The sequence below is a fragment of the Tachypleus tridentatus genome, chromosome 3 (assembly GCF_004210375.1).
Source record: "Tachypleus tridentatus isolate NWPU-2018 chromosome 3, ASM421037v1, whole genome shotgun sequence".
Taxonomy (NCBI): Eukaryota; Metazoa; Arthropoda; class Merostomata; order Xiphosura; family Limulidae; genus Tachypleus; species Tachypleus tridentatus.
The window spans coordinates 73,896,395-73,916,889 of NC_134827.1; the positions used below are offsets into that span (position 1 = coordinate 73,896,395).

Here is a 20,495-nt window from a genome sequence, read left to right on the forward strand (position 1 = left end):
ATACTAAAACTATACTTTAGGACTATTGTCAAGATGAACGGAGATCAGACAGAATGTCACAAATCTTAACTCTGTGTACTGTAACCCAGTGGTGAGAATCCCACGTTGTTTCAGTGTAACGTCCTCGTCCATCTGAACAGATCCGTGATATGGTGCTCTGCTAAATAAACATATCAAGGAGAACGAAAAAAAAAGTATATAGAATGTGAACCGAAAAAACAGTTAATATAAAAACTCGCTTTTAGAGAATCGAAATATGTTTTATACAATATATAAATTAATTTTATTTTTTCTCAAAAGCTCTCCTTTGTCTTAGATCACAGTTTAAACTTCCTCAGTTGCTTGTCACGTTTTTTTCTTCCAAAGATGATCAAAATAAATATGAACCAACAGATTACCTTTGAACGATAATTTTATTCCAACGATATTACGTTAACAAAGTTGTAAAAACGTGAATCTTTAAAATTATTTTTGAAACTTTCAAAGAAGCCCAAAGAAACAAATGATAGAATTCTTCATTAATGATATTTTTTCTCCATTTTCAACGAGCTCAACACCACCAGAAATACAAAGAGATTAAGATGAAATCCCTGACGACTTTTTTAGGAGTTAAAATATCAGTTGATTGATGATAAAGTAACATGATTTGTAATAAAAGTTTCGACCAGTATGTTTGTTAGCTCATAAGCAATGTCTTCTTTAGACGTTTAAAAGGACATGAAGAATTACAAAGAATGTTTTTGTTGCTCACTACAGGGCAAAACCAGGATCAAGAAACTCCAATAAATATCAAAAAATGTTACACCAACCTGCTTGTTCTTTCAGCCGTGGGGGAGTTATAATGTGATGGTCAATTTTATCGTTGATAAAAGAGTAGCCCAAGAGTTGGCGGTTGGTGGTGATGACTAGTTACCTTCCTCTCTAATTTTAAACTGCTTAATTAGGGATGGCTAGCGTAGATAACTCTCGTATAGCTTTGCGCGAAATTTAAAACAAACCAAACCAAACCAATAATTTGATGGAGCACTTATTCACGAATGACATATTCTAGGCTAAAGAAAAGGCACTTTTAATATCAAAAAACAAAAAAGTCTTGTACGTTTCAAGTTCTCAAACGTTCTTTTCTGACTTTTGTCAACAACTATTTCTCTTTTCTTTTTGAAAATAATAAAGCGTGCTTAATAACTCTCAAGTTTTAAATGTATAAGTTTCGAAGACAAGAAAAGAACATAACGAAATAACTCTCTTCTCCATCTTACTCGAATCTTTTAGAATGTTTCAATGATTTTTGCAGCATCTTGAACATCCATCATTTCCAGATGTCAGAGAAGGAACAAGCTCGGTGAAGCTAACTGGAAACAAAGATTAGTACTCGTGTTGTAGATCCATCTGGAAATGTGATACCTGGCGGTCTTTAATTTTCTACTATTATCAAAATAAAATTATCGAAAAGAATAGAAGGAATAACTATCGTGTTTTATCTAACATACTTTAGTGGAACATCAGACATTTTTGTGCAGGTTTTTTGTTTTAGTTCAAGAAGACAAAAGCTTCATCTTAGGTTTAAAGTTGTGTACATTTATTAATAAAATTACTGTCAAGATGTACTTCCTTTAAAAAAGTAAATCTATATCTTGTATTTTTATGTTATTTATAGTTTATTTATTGTTTTACTAGACCCCAACACCATGCATTCTAGAAAATTCTTGTCGGTAAGCAAAACTAACTTTTAATTATTGGAGAAATGTATCCGATCTTTCACCTTTTGTTGTTATTTCGCTACACCATTTCAAAATGTAGAATTTGCACTCAAATAAATAAAACTCTGTTAAACGTAAGTGTCATAATCTGTGCATTTTTATTTTCATCGAGTAACGCACACGAACCACCTCAGAAATGTCAGACGTTACGTCACGTAGCTACAGCTAATATGGAGCATTCTTTCAGTTTTTATAACCTGGATGTTCAAATTTGGAATAATTATGTTTTAATAATGTCTCTCGGTGTTTCAGTTTGAAGCACATCTTCTAATATTTCCAAGTACAGCATACCATGACCCTAACCGCAATACGTCTGTTTGATGTTTCTCTATGAACCATGACTCTGTCTTCTTGGTGTTTCTGATCGAAGTATGTACCTTTCACTGTTCCTGTTGAAACCGAACAAGATAGTGCACTGTTTCTGTTCAACTAAAAACGTGTGAACAACTGTTTATCTTTTCTCTTCAAATAGAACCTGGTAAACTACTGTTTGTCGTTTTTGTTAAAGTATGATTGGGTGAAATATTGTTCATTGTTTCTGTTAAAATATAACGTTGTGAAATATTATTTATTGTTGAAATATAACTGAGTAAAATATTGGTCATTGTTTCTGTTAAAGTACTATTGTGTGAAATATCGTTTCATCCAAAACACGGATTAATTAATTCCATTGATTTTTCCGATTACAAACAAGACTTTATAAAAAAAAGCACCAATTGTTTTTTCAGAGAATGTGTGAAACATCAAATAAATATAAAAGTAACAGATTGAGTAAACAGAAACTAGATGAAACAGAACAGTAAATAAATCTTTTCGTAGAAAATCGTTTTGCAATATCTTCTGTTGGATCATAATTGTTTTTTTTGCCGAATAAGCCGATTTAGGGATTTATTTCATCGTAACATTTTAATTACATCACTTTCACTGGATTCAAGTGAAATGACTGTAAAACGCTTAAATGAGCAATAACATCCTATCACCATAAATACATCGTTACCTAAAAGTCCTTATTCTTCCAGCTTTTGTATATTATGGCAGGCCAGAAGTTCTGTCTTTGCAACCAGAAAATTGCTTGTTTTCAGAGCATCGCATGGTCGATTTTTACTTACAACATAATGCACGTTTCAACGAGCACGATTTATTTCCGTGTGATTTCCTTGGTGTCAGTAAAATCGTCGGCTTATCATATTTATGTTTTCGTACAAATTCGCTAAATGTACATCGTAAACAAGACAACGATGTCCTCTTTTGTCCGGAAGGAAGCTCTAAAACTACGTGGCAATAATTGATTTCAGTGTGACTTAAGTTCTGGGGTTTCGAATTTCAAACCACGAGATTCTACAAAATATATCTCACACATTAAGCTGTAGGTGGTGATAAGATTGACAGTCAGTTCTCCTTAGCATGAATGATGGACGATAAGCTAGTGTTAATTGACTGCCTTCCCTCTATTTAATAGTTCAAGATTAGAAAAGGCTTACCAGCTTTGCCAAAAATACAGAAACTATAAAAAGTATATTCTTGACTAAAATGTTTGAACATTTTATAACAAATAAAATTATTATTATTAATAAGATAGAATACAAACAGATGTAGTGCTGTCAAACTGAAAAACACATGTTATATTAAACATCTACATATGTAACTTCTATAATGAGACAGGTTCTATGGATATCATGAACGATTGATTAGAACAGTAAACAATTTTTGTCGAACACCTATAGAAAGATATGCAATTCAGCGTTTTACTTATCACAACAAAATCTTACCAAACATATATAACGACAAAATATAACATCAAATTATTAGAAATAACGTCTGTAAACTTATATCAATTAATATTAAACCAGAGTGCTTGGTTGGTCCTCTTCGTAGTCTAATAACCTCCGTAAGGTGACGCGACAAGTTGTCGATAAGATTATTGATGTAATCCACCGCGATTTCATCTCGACTTGTCACTATAAGGCACTGTAAATAAACTACAGTAGCTTATTTAAAATCGTGTTAGCAATTTTCTGACTCAGTTTTTGCCCAACGGTTCTCAATGGGATTACATCAGGAGACTTTTCTAGACATGAAAATCTTGTAACGTCCTCCTGGTGGAGACAATCCTATATAATACATGCACTGTGGGCAGTGGCATTGTTGTCCTGAAACACAGTTATTTCTAAATCTTCCCTAGCAAATAGCAGGAATATCATCTGCATGTGATACCTGTAGGAGGCGCCATTTATTTTAACCTGGAAAGTATGAAGAGCAGTTTTCCATCATGATAAGTAGCTGTTAAAACATATACTGCACTGCCTCCTGTGTGTTCCCTATGGAAAATATAGTCTCCCCTATCTTATTTCTAGACAAACGACTAACAGGAAAATTACCATCAGCTTTAACAAAACGGAAACAGGATTCATCTGAAAAGATAGCATGTTGCCAATATGTCCTAACTGTAACTTTTCATGCTGTCTTAGCCAAGTGACACTGTGAATTCTGGTTAATATCAGTCTGAAGATAGTCCATCTTATAAAATAACTTTATTTGGCCATTCTCCTTTTTACTATCCCTCTGGATACCCTGAAATGTATGTGTTTGCATCATTCTTGTTGTAAGGTATTGCACGACTTCTATTGACTAACGACGGTCGTTTTGGGCAGTTATTATACTGTAAAACTGGTAGTTTTACACATCTACCAGTATATATTCCCGGAACAATGTTTCCTGTTGTTCGACAACACTTCAAGATTCGGAACACAGTACACTCTGCTTCATGCCATTTCTGTACAGTCGAACAGTTTGATGTCCAAAAACCTTTGGAAACTGACGACACGTAACTCTACACCAAGAACAGAGAAACTGTCTAAACAAAGCGTTGACCTGTTTCGAAAATAATTATACTTAAAGTAAACACTTTTATACAAAATAGTTGTGTATGTGTATTTTGACGATCAAATGCTCAAAACAACCTATACAGACCAAGATAACAGTTCGTACATGTTTGTTCTATTATACACTAATACACTACCTTCTTTGATACTTATCGGGTATTTACTAAATAACTACATGCAGGTAGACAATAACATCAGTACAGAAGTGTATGAAAACATTATGGCCAAGACTGTATGAGTAAATGAAATTCAATGGTGAATATTAGGAACGAAGTTAACTGTTTGTCTCACGATTACCATATGTTTTGTAGACGAAAATAAAATAGCTGTTTTTGTAAGTGCTAATTAGTTACACAATTAAATAAATGTATTTCTTTTGATATTCTGCAAATTGACATTGAATAGAAGTATATTTCTTCGTAAAACTTAAATCCCTATGTTGTATAATATAAAAGTAGGGTGTTTTTTTCTTTAACATACAAAAAGAACTGCCTTGTTTAACGTAATATTTTGTTATGTAGTGGCAGTCTTCGTATGTTTTTAACTGTTTTTAACAGTTATTTTTAACCCTCTACATCTGCTGTTATCACAGTGCTTGTAGTCCATTGTGTACCTTTATACTTAATTACAACTTAACTTTAAGGATCCTGTTGATGGACACACTGAAATATCAGTTTTTTAATATATATTACTTGAGTAAGAAATTGTGTTTTCCTTTGTATATCAGTGTAATGGATTGTTCGTAAGTTAATGATGCATCCATCTTCATTAAAGAATTTCTCTGTCTCTTGTATATCAAACTAATAAATTATTCATGTAATTATTCATGTGTTAATGATATAATCATATAAATTATTCGTGTAATTCTTTACGTGTTAATCATATAACTATTCCTGTAATTATTCGTGTGTTTATCATATATATTGTTCGTGTAATTCTTTAGGTGTTAATCATGTAAATTATTCGTGTAATTCTTTACGTGTTATTCATATAAATTGTTCGTGTAATTTTTTACGTGCTAATCAAATAAACTGTTCGTGTAATTCTGTTTGTGTAAACAATCTCATGCCATAGACTGAGCAACTGATTTTATTATGGGCCCTCTTCATCCTGATTGTAATTGGGAACAGCTGTGTCCTGATCACGTTACTTCTGTCGAAGAACAGAACATCTCGGATGAATTTCTTCGTCATGCAACTTGCTCTGGCTGGTAAGACAACTTGGAATTATTCGGTAAATTTTATTATAGTCAAAGTACGCGCAAAAGAAATAACTATAGCTCTCTGTGCGATATTTGAAAACAACGATAATTCAGTCTTTGGATTTTGGATATGTTAGTTAAACTTAATGCAGGTTACAATTTCTATGTCAATAAGAAGAAAAATTTGGAAAAAAAGAGTTGATTTGTAAAATATGTCTCTTTTGAAAAATATTAAACTATAGAAAAAATAATTATGACTGTAAACATTATAACCTGACGATTAGGGCGCTCGAATTGCAATCTACAGGTTGTGGATTCGAATACTGTCACCAAATATGCTTGCCCTTTCAATTATGGGGGTTTTTATAATGTGACGGTCAATTCCATTATTCGTTGGTAAAATAATATATCAAGAGTTGCGTTGGGTGGTGATGACTAGCTACCTCCCCTCTTGTCTATAATTGCTATATTAAGGACGTCTAACAAATCTCATCTTTTATCCATCAAGACCTTTCTTTTTTGGATTCATCCAAGTACTAATAAACTTCATCTTTTATCCATTAAGACTTTCTTGGGATTCATCCAAGTACTAACAAACCTCATCTTTTATCCATGAATACCTTCTTTTTGAATTCATCCAAGAACTAATAAACTTCATTTTTTATCCATCAAAACCGTCTATTTGGATTCATTCGAGTACTAGTAGATATAATCGTTTAACATGTTTCATTGCTGTATTAATTCAAGTTATAGTAAACACACTCTTTTATCATGTTTCATTGTTGGTACCAGTAGACATAAGCTTTTATTAGGTTTCATTGTCGGTTTCATTCACGTACTAGTAGGTACCATCATTTACCCAGGTTTCATTGTTGGTTCTATCGAAGCATCAAAATATACCATCATTTACTCAGATCATCTTCTTGGTTTCATCCAAATACTAACATACCTTATCTTTTACCTAGATCTTTTTGTTTGTTACATCAAAGTTCTAACAAACATAATATTTTATCCAGATCTTCTTGTTGGATTAATCCAAGTATTAACAGACATCATCTGGAGAATATTCGTGGATTTCTACGGTGGAAATACTGTTTGTAAAATAATTCGTTACTTACAAGTAAGCACATTATTAATAAAATAGGAAGTTTAAACTTTTATTTAGTTAAGATAGATAACTATGGTAAAGTAGAGGAATAAATAATAATGTTGTATAACTTTATTATTAACATGACTTCATGCAAAGATAGTGTTAACAGTTGTAGTTAAGGTCACTTCTTAAAGTGTATGCGATCTAACTACGTCAGTTAACCTCGATCAGACTTTTATTTTAGATAGACTGTTTAGCTAAAGGATAATAAAGCAGAAAGAGTATATTACTGGAAGAATAGGCTATTAGATTAGATAAAGTGTTGGTTTAGCTAGAATAGACTGATGGTTGAAATAGAAGAGACCGTTGGTTTAGCTAGAATAGACTGATGGTTGAAATAGAAGAGACCGTTGGTTTAGCTAGAATAGACTGCTGGTTGAAATAGAAGAGACCGTTGGTTTAGCTAGTATAGACTGATGGTTGAAATAGAAGAGACCGTTGGTTTAGCTAGAATAGACTGATGGTTGATATAGAAGAGACCGTTGGTTTAGCTAGAATAGTCTGTTTATCTTCAGTAGAATATAGATTTAGATATATTAATAATTTTGACGGAGTAAACTATTAGTTTAGATAGAGTAAACTGTTGATTTAACTAAAGTAGAATTTTTGTTTAAATCGAGTAGTCTATTGTTTAACTAACGTAGTAGTTAGCATATAATGAACTAATGGGTGAGATACAGTAAACAGAGGGTTTAATTAGAGAACACTGATGTTGTAGCTAGAATACATTGTTAGTTTTCCTAGAGAAAACTATTACTTTAACTAGAGTGGTTTATTGGTTTAACTCGAATAGATTATTAGTTTAACTAGAGTAGGTTATTGGGTAACTACAATAGATTATTAGTTTAACTAGAGTAGGTTATTGGTTTAAATACAATTGATTATTAGTTTAACTAGAGTAGGTTTTTAGTTTACCTAGAGTATATTATTAGTTTAACTAGAGAAGGTTATTAGTTTATCTAGAGTAGGTAATTGGTTTAACTAGGGTAGATTATTGGTTTAACTACAGTAGATTATTAGTTTATCTAGAGTAGATTATCAGTTTAACTATAGAAGATTATTAATTTAACTAGAGTAGAATATTAATTTACTTAGAGTAGGTTATTAGTTTACCTAGAGTAGTTTATTGGTTTAAATACAGTAGATTATTAGATTAACTGGAGTATATTATTAGTTTACCTGTAGTAGGGTATTAGTTTAACTACAGTAGCTTATTAATTTAATTAGAGTAGTAATATTATTAGTTTAACTAGAGTAGGTGATTTGTTTAACTAGATTAGGTTATTAGTTTAAGTAGATTAAACTATAAATTCGAGTATTCTGTTAATTTAGATATAACACAATTTTACTGAAGAACTATAACATATTCTGTCCTTGAAAGAAACTAAAATAGTGTTAGTAAACAACCGCAAAGTAAATAATCTTAACTTACAAAGACATCAGCCGCTTCTGAGTCACCACCCAGTGGGACAGGGTTTCGACTTGTGCTTTATAGTTTGATAATTATTCGTCAGAGATGTATTCGAAGTAGTTTAACTTTTCGTCACGTAACAAATTGGTGTATGAAGCGAGGAAGAATATAATATATCACCTAATTAATGTTTTCTATATCACAGTCATCGAATTAACGTTCTCTCCTTCCAAGTGTTATGTCTTTAGAACAAAGATGTGATGGAAACTACCTGAAGTCAGCAAAACAACTGCAATCAATTTGGTATCATTATTACAAGAGTGTTTCTTGAAATAGAGGAGTTATAGAATAATAGAAAACAATTCGAATCGCAAACTTCTAAATCTGTATATATATGTGTGTGTGTGCCATGTGTGAATATGAAATGGTTATATGGCTTAAAGTTTAGACTAATTTTGAAGTTGTTTTTAAAGTCATTAGCAGGTATAGAAGCTATTAGATATGAAAAGAGTGATGAAGATAATAAAATTCGTCTTTTAGGTTTTAGTTATGTATTCCTCCACTTATGTTTTGGTGGCGCTGAGTATCGACAGGTATGATGCTATTAAACATCCAATGAAATTCTCCGGAAGTTGTAAGTTTTATACTTTTCGTAAAATTTAAAACACTATAGTAGAATGTATTTGCTAACTAACTAACTAGCTATATTAATATAATATAAAATAAATGATATTAAGTTTTTATGGTTGCTAGTCCAGTTTTATTTTATTTTGTATGTGAATACTAATAGAATTAAAGAGATTACGTATCACAGTTTAACGTTCGCGTAACGTACTATCTGGCCATTTTAATAAGAACCCCCCTTCCTTATCCACTTTAATGATGTGACACATCAGGTTATTGTTAAAGTTATAGCATATAGAAGTCAAATGGTTATTACGTGGGAAAATTCGTTACAGCAAAGATTTCTCTATCTTATAAAAGATAGTTATCTATCAGAAGTGTCACTATCAAAGACCATTTCTTTAACCGAATGCTCAAAGATGAGTGTCATTAGAGAGGCAACTGAGAAAAAAAAATATGACTATCGACCACTGGCGAAGACAACCAAGAGGGATTTTAAAGAATGACAATAATCTGTTAAATGTAAAGAATTATTCAACTTTTGTCTGGATTCGACTGTTTCCAACTGTACCATGCTAAGGATGTTACTAAAACTGGCACATAGTTGTCGACAACTATTACAAAGTCCTATTAACTCAGAAGCAGAAAACCGTAGTATCATTGCTACTTCAAATGCAAGCTACAGTGTGATCTGATGTAAACAATGGACAGTTAATGACTGAAACATGCAGTGTGATTTGATGTAAACTATTGACAGTTAACAATTGAAACAAGTAGTGTGATCTGATGTATAGAATGGGCAATTAACGACTCAAACACGTAGTGTGATGTGATGTAAACTGTGGACAGTTCGTTAACTGAAACACGTAATGTGATCTGATGTATAGAATGGGCAATTAACGACTCAAACACGTAGTGTGATGTGATGTAAACGAATGACAGTTAACAACTGACAGGCGTAGTGTGATCTGATGTTAACTATTGGGAGTTAACGATTCAAACATGTAGTGTGATGTGATGTAAACTCTGGACAGTTAACGACTGAAACACGTAGTGTGATCTGATGTAAACAAATGACTGTTAATATCTGAAACGCGTAATGTGATCTGGTGTAAACTATGGACAGTTAACAAGTGAAACACGTAGCATGTTTAGTACAAACTTAATTATTGTATCTTATAATATATCTGTCAACCAACTAAGCTATTCTTACAACGAACTATTGTCTATTTCCTAGTTAGAAAGGAATCTTAAAAAGTTGATGAGTTAGTGGATGTTGGTGATGTTTACATATCAAAATTGTATATGAGTAAATTCACAAACACGTATACGAGCGAATGTTTATACAGGATGTTTGGAAAGTCACTGTGCAGTTTTGTCTGTTAATAAATATATAAGTGCACAGTGACTTTCCGAACACCCTGTAGAATATCATAGTTGTTATGTAACTTAAGTTATGTGCAGTTTTTTAGTCACATTATAAGTAAAGCACTTGTTTTGAATTAAAATGTTTCACTGTCTTCTGACATTATCTTTTCTTGTTTAAAAAGAAAAGAGCCATAATCTTATTCATTTTTTACTTGAGTTAATATTTATAGCCTTTACAAATATAAATAACGTGAAAATGTTTTCGTGACTTGCACGAAGTTTGAGTATGTGGGAAGATTTACGTTATTATTTTATTCATTAACCTAGGGAAGCGATCAAAAATTCTCATTGGTTCTGCTTGGGGAATAAGTGCCCTTGCGGCGATTCCAGCAATTTTTTTGAATGAAGAATCCTCAATCAAAGGACGACTACAGTGTTGGATTAAGTTGTAAAACTGGCAGTGGAGACTATACATATCTCTGGTGGCAATATCCATCTTCTTTTTGCCAACAGTTCTGATATCTGTGTGTTACACTGCCATCGTAAACACTATCTGGACCAAGAGTAGAGCTCTCTCTTACCCTAAAGCCAGAGGATCAAAAGGTTTGATCTACCTGTACATCAATCTACCATTTAGTATGGATAAAGCGTTTACCACAATATTAACGCTAGTGTTTAAGTGCTATTATAAAGTGTCCAAAATGTAATAATATTCATAGTGTCCTTTAAATAATATTGTAGTATTTAAGAGAAGAAAACCTTACTTATCTATGCTTAGCTATCATTGTGACAACATTCAGATAATTATATTGTAGCGTCATACTGGTTTGTTTGTTTTTTAATTGCGCGCAAAGCTACATGACGACTATCTGTGCTAGCCGTCCCTAATTTAGCAGTGTAAGACTAGAGGGAAGGCAGCTAGTCATCACCACCCACTACTAACTCCAGAGCTACTCTTTTACCAATGAATAATGGGATTGACAGCCACTTAATAATGTCCCTACGGTTGAAAGGGCGAGCATGTTTCGTGTGACGGGGATTCGAACCAGCGACCCTCAGATTACGAGTCTAGCGCCCTAACCACCTGGTCATGCCGAGCTAATAGACTGGTTGTCTGGTTGTTGTTAAGAGCAAAGCTACACAATAAGCTAATTGTGCTATGCCCGTCTTTACTACCGAATCTGCCCCCCAGTGGCTCAGCGGTATATCTGCGGACTTACAACGCTAAAAACCAGGTTTTGATACTCGTGGTGGGCAGAGCACAGATAGCCCATTGTGTAGCTTTGTGCTTAACTCAAAACAACAACAACAACAACTACCGAATCTCGTTTTTTAGCGTTGAAAACTTGTTGCAAAAGGTTGAAGGGGTGGCAGTAGTAGTATTTGATTTTGTTTTTTAAACATAGCCCATCACGGATATCGAAACCGAATTTTTAGGGTTGTAAGCCTGCACACTTGCCACTGGGGTGCAGTAGTGACATATTTTATCTTTGTTCATTTGTTGTTAAGCGCAAAGTAGCACAACTGTCAACTTTTGCTATACCCACAATGAGTATCGAAATCACCTGTTAGCGTTAATAAGCCAACAGACTTAGCCACTGAGAGTCAGGTATTGGTAGAATAAATACTTACAAACGTAGAAAATGAAATATTGTATGGTGAACACTCAACTCGTCTCCCTTCACCGACAATGCGTTTCCATATTTTTATTTTGCTTGGCGTCCTTAGAACAAAAATCAATGTCAAAATTAAAAAAAAAAATTATTATTTTACTGCGACAAAGAAGTTAATAGAATGACACGTGACTGAGATTCAAACAATCATATTCTTTGTTGAAATGTTGCTGACGTAAACACCTTTCAATACAGAGAAGACAAAGAGTAAATTAATAACATATAAAGTTTTCATGTATCTTCAAGTCGCTACTTTTTAAGATGCAATATCGAATAATTACCGAGATTGAAGAATACACAGTAATAGAGTAGCAGAAGTTTTTTATTTTACAATCAGTATTTAAAAAACGCATAGCCACACTTTATGAGCTACGTCGTAGAGTAGAGTTTTGTTGAAGAGAAACTCACTTTTTAGAAAATAAAATTTGGACGAGGTATAAAACTTGTCGAAAGTTTGTACATTTGTAACAAAGTTTCTTTCGATGGTCATTCAAGCTCTATCCGAACCTTAAAGCAAAATTTTTTTCCAAAATCCACAGAGAGGGTTTTTAGTAAAATGAGAATACACAGAAGAGCATCTGAGAATATAATATATACAATGATAAATAAAATAGTTTACTATTATATTTTCACTTGAACACCACACTAAATATTTGTAATAACGTCTGTATCCTTCTTGAAAAACACAATTATGTTCTATGTGAAGTACTGATGTAAGACAAAAACTACAACCGCAGTCGTTCGATACTTTACAGCCTGTGCTGTGGTTAAAACTGAATCATTGACACCATATTTTTTAATTTTATTTTCTTGATGAAACATTAGATAATTTTATGGTGTACTCACAGTGATGTAGAACATAGAAAACTACCACTGTCGGTTCTGTGTTGTTAAACGTCTTCAGCAGATTAACAAAGGGTTTTTTATTGGGTGGATCATTAATATATTCCCAAAAGGTTGTATGTTTGCGTAGGTCTTTAACAGTTATATCTATTTGCTGTGTGGCAAAGCTCTGTACCTTAACGTTTCAAATATGTCTTGAGATGGCCTGGTGGATAAAGCACTCGACTCACAATATTAAGGTTTCGAAAGGTCTTGTGATGACCTTGTGGACAAAACACTCGACTCACAATATGAAGGTCTCGATAGGTCTTGAGATGGCCTGGTGGATAAAACACTCGACTCACAATATGAAGGTATCGAAACATTATCGAACATACTCGTTCTTTCAGCCATGAGGTCGTTATAATGTTACAGTCAATCTCACTTTTCATTGGTAAAAGAGCAACCCAAGAGTTGGCGGTGGGTGGTGATAATTAGTTGTCTTCCTTCTAGTCTTTCACTGCTATATTATGGACAGCTAGCGCAGATAACCTTCGTGTAGTTTTGAATGGATCCCTGAGTAGGTGCTTTAAATTTACTCTTTGCTTGTTTTCTTTTCCTGAGGTTTTATCCAGGTTAACTGTTATATACTAATTATATTCGGTTTGTTAAGTCAAGGATTAAAACATTCCAAACATTTTTAATAATTATACCGAATCTGACTTACATTTCTAGAAAACATCATGTACAGAGAGAATATCTTACAACTACTAGTAAAACTGTATACCCTCTAGTGTGAGAATAATATATATTAGTATACACCTAGTGTGAGGATGATATATATCAGTATACCCCTAGTGTGAGGATAATATATATATATATCAGTATACCCCTAGGGTGAAGATAATATATATTAGTATAACCACAGTTGAAGATAATATATCTCAGTATATCGTCTCATGTGAGAATAATATATATATCAGTATAACTTCTAGTTTGAGGATAATATATATCAGTATATCTCTAGTGTGAAGATAAAATATATCAGTATACACGTAGTGTGAAGATAATATATATCAGTATACCCCTAGCGTGAGGATAATATATATCAATGTACCCCTAGTGTGACGATAATATATATCAGCATATCTTCTAATGTGACAATGATATATATATCAATATACCTTCTAGTGTGAGGATAATATATATCAGGATACCCCTAGTGTGAAGATAACATATACTAGTATATCTTCTAATTCGAGAGTAATATATTTATCAGTATATTCTCTAGTAAGAGTAAAATATATATCCGTATACCCCTAGTGTGAAGGTAGGTAGGTAGGTGTTCAATGTTTATTGGTACAAAGCTACAAGGCTATCTGTGCCAGACAAGATGTGGTACAGTATAGGTATAGGGTGATTAAGGTAAAAAAGTAAAATATGTAAAATTAGAAATTGCCAGGAAGACTGAAGCAAGAAGTACACCCTTGTTGTCAGTCACCTGAAGTTGGCCTTTCCAGCCCTGGGTTCAGTTCAAAAGAAAAATAAAAACTAAAATGTGTAAAATTAAGACATGCCAGGAAGGCTGAAGCAACAAGATCAAATTCGCAGTCAGTCATCTGAAGTTGGCCTTTCCAGTCCTATGTTCAAGTCAAAATAAAAATTCAAATATGTAAAATAAATCGTGTTAAAACATTAAAATGTGTAAAAGAAATCATGCTGAAACACTATATGGTCCGATACAAAATCTTAAATTAAGTGTAAAAGACCAATGACTCTTAAAAATGTAAAAACATGAGTAAGATGGGCAGAATCACCTATAACATGGGCCAAAGTCAAGGGCAAACCTGCCTTACAAACATCTTTAAAATGTATCATCGTTCTAGGTTGTAAGGATGGCATGATAATAAAATGTGGATGATTGTGATCTGAGTGCCACATAGACCACACATTGGTGCAGCAGTACCAGATAAAAGGAAGTGGTGGGTTAAAAAACTGTGACCAATGCGTAGCCTTGCCAAAACAATCTCCTCTATTCGATCCTTACAGAAGCAAGAGGGCCAAAGGCCTAGAGAAGGTTTGATTTGAAAAAGCTTGGTATTATGTTGCTCATTCCAGGTTGCTGCCATCTGGTGTACAGTCTGGATTTGATAACTGGACCACAGTCCATGTATGGAATGAGTACTAGGATGATAGATACAGAACAGACAGACTTTGCTGCTCTGTCGGCCAGCTCATTCCCACAAATACCAACATGACCTGGTATCCAAAAGAATTGGACGGAGACAGATGAGAGAGAAAGATGGGCTAGTTTATTTTTGGTATTGATGAGAAGAAGGTGGTGACTATCATGGAATGATTCCAGGGCCAATAGACAGCTGAGTGAGTCCGTATATATTGTACAATTTGTATATTACATTATTTCAAAATAATTTAGGGCAAGACAGATGGCATGCAATTTGGCAGTGAAAACGAAAACTGTAGGGGAGAGTCTGTGTGCCACAATTGAACTGTACAAACCATGGCAGATCCCACTGAGTCACTCGATTTGGAACCATCTGTATATATAGGAATGGATGAATCATATGAAAGATGTTCATCAAAGAAAGAGCGATTGTAACCTATCTTTGAGTCATCTGAGAAAAGCAGATACACCCGATTGGAGACAGTAATTTGCCATGGTGAAATAGGCTGATTTGAAGAAACTGCAATGTTATTCAAGGGTAAATCCAATTCTTCTAATTGTGCCTGAATACGGAGACTAAAAGGAACTATGGCAAATTTTTTGTTATTAAAAAGTGCGGTCCATTGTGGTTGGAAAACACAACTCCAGGTAGGATGCTGTGGTAAGGATCAAAGTTTGGAAGCATACATTAGAAACAGTTGCAAACGGCGAATATATAGAGGGGGTTCATTAGATTCCACATACAGACTTTGCACGGGAGAAGTACGAAAAGCTCCGATGCAAAGCTGAAACCCCTGGTGATGGACAGGATCCAACATTTTTAGTGCTAAGATTCTGGAAGAACCATAAACCACAGACCCATAGTCAGGTTTGGATCGGACTAGGGCACGATAAATTTTGAGCATGGAGTATCGATCTGCTCTCCAAGAAGTAGAAGAGAGGACACGGAGAATGTTCAATACTTTTGGACATTTGATACTAAGTTGCTTGACATGCGATATAAAATTTAATTTACAATCAAATATAAGACCTAATAACTTTGTCTCAGGGACGACAGGAAGTACAACATCATCAAGACGGAGTTCTGGGTCTGGGTGGATCCCCGTTTGCAGCAGAAATGCATACAAACGGTTTTAGAGAGTGAAAGTTTAAAACCATTTGTTGTGGTCCACTGCAGTATCTGATTGATTGCAGTTTGTAGCTGCCGTTCAATAAACCTTATGTTTGATGACTGACATGGGATGTGAAAGTCATCAACAAAGAGACCGTTTGCAACTGTAGGGGATAGCTGTTTACTGATGGTATTAATATTTATGATGAAAAGTGTGACACTCAGAATACAGCCCTGAGGAACTCCAAGTTCCTGTGGGAAAAAAAGAGAAAGTGTTGAGCCCATACAAACTTGGAATTGGTGCTTCATTAAGAATTGCTGAATGAAAAGGGGTAAGTTTCCACGCAATCCATACGAGTGAAGGTCTCGTAAGATATCATATCTCCATGTTGTATCGTAAGCTTTTTCTAAATACAAAAACAGTAACAAGATGTTGTCGCCTTAAAAAGGCTTCTGTGATTGATGTTTCAAGGCGAATTAAGTGGTCTATCGTAAAGTGTCGTCTTCGGAACCCACACTGAGTAGGTGAGAGGGGGCTGTTTGTTTCAAGAAACCAAACGAGGCGGGCATTGATTATTTTCTCTAAGATGTTACTGAGACAACTTGTCAACGCAATGGAACGGTAATTCGAAGGAATCATTGGATCGTTCCCAGGTTTCAGAATAGGGAGTATGATAGCTTGTCGCCAAGCATCTGGATAGACATTTTCCTACCATATACGATAAAAGACAGCTAGAAGAATAGTAAGAAAGTTCTTGGAAAGGTGGCGTAACATCTCATTATGTATATTATCAGGTCCGACTGATGTATTGTCAGACCGATGAATTGCAAGTTTGAGTTCCATCAGTGTAAGAGGGCGATTGTAACCATGAGAATGGTCAGTTGAAAAGGAAAGAGGCAGGTACTCCGCCTGTGTTTTAAAGGCTAAAAAGGAAAGGGATAAGTTCGAAGAGCTAGATGCACGAGAGAAGTAGTACCCAAGAGTATTGGCAATGCTCTGTGCATCTACAACTTCGTGGCCATCAGATATTAAGATAGAGAGGGGGCAGAAGTATATCTTCCACTCACCCTCCAGATCTTATCCCATATAACTTTTGTGCTGGTGGTTGAAGAAATGCTGGAGATATATTTAATCCAAGATTCCTTCTGGCTTTGACGTCCAACTTGCCGAGCGCGAGCACGGGCTTGCTGAAATGCAATCTGGTTTGAGAGCGTGGGGTATCTTCTAAATTTATCCCAATCTCGTTTCTGAGTTTTTCATGTTATAGAAAAGGCAGAATTCCACCAAGGGTGGGGATGCCGTGGGGAACATGTCGAGGTTTTAGGGATGCATCGAGTAGCAGCTTGTATAATACTGTTGGTTACTGCTGCTTTACAATCATCTATGGATGATTTACATAAAATGGCAGAAGAAGTTCCGAGAGAGTAGTGAAATAAGGCCAGTTGGCCAGGAGCCCCTAGTGTGAAGATAATATATATATATCAGTATACCCCTAGTGTCAATATAATATATATCAGTATACACCTAGTTTGAAATACTATATATCAGTATACCTCCTAGTGTTAGTATTATATATATTAGTACATACCTAATGTGAGATATTTATCAGTATACCACTAGTGAGAGGATAGTATATATCAGTATACACCTAGTGTGAGATAATATACATGAGTATACCTCCTAGTGTGAGAATAATACATATAACAATATACCCTGTGAGGAAAATATATATCAGTATACCGTAGTGTGAAGATAATATATATCAGTATATGTTTTAATGTGAGAATAATATATATGTCAGTATACCCTCTGGTGTGAGGATAATGTATATCAGTATACACCTAGTGTAAAGATAATGCATATCAGAAAACCCTCTAGCGTGAGGATATATATCAACATATCTTCTAATGTGAGAATAAAATATATATCAGTATGCCCTGTCGTGTGAGGATAATATATATCAGTATAACCACAGTTGAATATAATATATATCAGTATAACCACAGTTGAATATAATATATATCAGTATAACCACAGTTGAATATAATATATATCAGCATATCTTCTAATGTGAGAATAACATATATAACAGTATCCCCTGTAGTTTGAGGATAAGATATATCAGTGTGAAGGTAATGTATATCAGTATACACGTAGTGTGAAGATAATGTATATCAATATACTCCAAGTGTGACGATAATATATATCAGCATATCTTCAAACTTTGCTTTTGTGACCTGGGTAATGAAATTTTGAAATTTACCCATTTTCCAGAACATTCCAGGTAGATTCAGCGCTGAGTAGCTGATAAAATGTTTTCTTGAACTTACAATAATTTTAAAAACTTTCTAGAATATTGTAGACTTACGAGAATTTTTAAGAACATTTTAGAATTTTCTAGAACTTTCCATAGTAATATATATAGAGGGGCTTACCACTCACTACTTCAGTTTAGTTCTAGCCTAAATGAACACATATACCTATTTGATTTTATCAGAGATGGCATCAAGAAACTGCAAGCATTCTTCAGGCGCATTCTACTATGTATGTGGCCAAAATATCAAGAAAAGAGCGAAAAAGTACTCTGTGACAGCGTCTGCTAAAATATGTGAAGCCTACAAGACACATTTTTGCATGCCCATCGGCGATTAAGACAAACTCTGGGCACTTCCTTTTACCTGCTAGCACTACAAAATAACTGTAGAAGGTAAAACGGATAATTTTTGCTTGTAAATTTTTATATTATACAAATTTTAGACCTTTTAAAATTTAAATATATTTTAATTATTTTTTTAAATTTCCAACAGTATAGAAAAAATATCACATAAAAATATTTTGCATGAATCTCTTACACATTAGTTTGAGATGAAATAAATTTATTCTTCATAATAACAATTTTATTTTGCTCTTTTGCAGGATGATATAGAAGGGAAAAGAGAGCCATGAAGTTTGCTATTTCAAGAATTTGGCGTGAACCCACTGACCACTCAAGCAATTGTTACTTCTGCATGGTGGACCCTTCCAAACGTCGGGTTGGTAAGAATAAATCTGCTAGTATGTATCTGGACCTTCAATCATCCATCGCCCCAGTGCCACACTGCCCTGAACTCCGTGTATCCACTCCACTAGAGAGAAAACAGCCATCCTCAGAAGAGAGCAGCAAATCAGAAGAGGTGGTAGACGTTGAAGATCCAGATTACAATTTCAGAGGTGTAGCTGGTGAGAGAAACCCATACTACCCCAACCAAAGAGACCTAATTGACTTTATCAGATATCTTGGTCTGACAAAGTCGAATGCCAAGCTTTTGACATCTAGGCTCAAAGAGTGAGATTTGTTATATGAAAGTGTGCAAGTCGCAAGTAAGAAGAAGCGTCACCAACATTTTCCAAGCTTTTTCTCTCGTCAATATGACTGCCACTATGTATCCGGTCTGTGCGAGGCAACTGGAATTGCCTGTAACCTGAACAAATGGCGCCTCTTTACTGATAGCTTATCCAGAGCATTAAAATTGTGGTGCTCCATAACGGCAATAAATATCCGTCTCTTCCGCTGATTCATTCGGTGCACCTCAAAGAGGAATACAAGAGCGTCAAGACCTTGCTAGAAGCCTTGAAGTATGATGAGTATGGCTGGGAGGTTATCGGAAACTTCAAAATGCTGGCATTTTTGATGGATCTCCAAGGAGGCTTTACCAAGTTTCTCTGTTATCTTTGCCCTTGGGACAGCAGGGATACTGCAGCGCACTACAACAGGAAGCACTAGTCACAACTGACTATATTCTTTGTGGAGATGCAAATGTCAAGTGTGAGCCACTAGTGGACTTCCAGAAAGTGTTGTTCCCACCAGTGCACATAAAATTGGGTCTCACGAAACAATTTGTCAGAGATCTTAATAAGGAGTCTTCAGCCTTCAAGTACCTTCGAAACTTCTTCCGTAAGCTGTCTGGGGCAAAGGTCAAAGCTGATGTCTTCGTTGGACAACAAATAAAGAAGATTCCGGAGTATACAGAATTCCCCAAGAAGCTCAGTAGGTAGGGAAAAAAGCTTCGGACAGCTTTATCGCAGTGGTTCGGAGCTTCTTGAGCAATTACAAGAGCGAAAATTATGTGGAACTGGTTGAGGCTCTGGTGAAGAACAACGGCAAAATAGGCTGCAGGATGCCCCTGAAGGTCCATATCCTTGACGCCCATCTTGATAAACTCAAGGAGAACATAGAAGCATATTCAGAAGAACAAGGCAAGCGCTTCCACCAAGAGACTACACTCCAGGAACAAAATTTATGTTACATATTATAATATATATCAGTG

General features: G+C 34.6%; 1 protein-coding gene across 1 annotated transcript in view; it reads left to right on the forward strand.

Annotated features, from left to right (window-relative positions):
- Window positions 1-1,862: 1,862 nt before the first annotated feature.
- The window catches only part of LOC143245898 (cardioacceleratory peptide receptor-like), a gene marked incomplete at its 5' end in the record, with an annotated part of 39,066 nt that continues 20,433 nt past the window's right edge, over window positions 1,863-20,495 (forward strand). Inside the window, 5 exon segments of the mRNA XM_076492151.1 lie at window positions 1,863-1,871; window positions 5,717-5,852; window positions 6,860-6,963; window positions 8,945-9,038; window positions 10,724-10,999. Of these exon segments, the coding sequence (XP_076348266.1) occupies window positions 1,863-1,871; window positions 5,717-5,852; window positions 6,860-6,963; window positions 8,945-9,038; window positions 10,724-10,999 (619 nt within the window).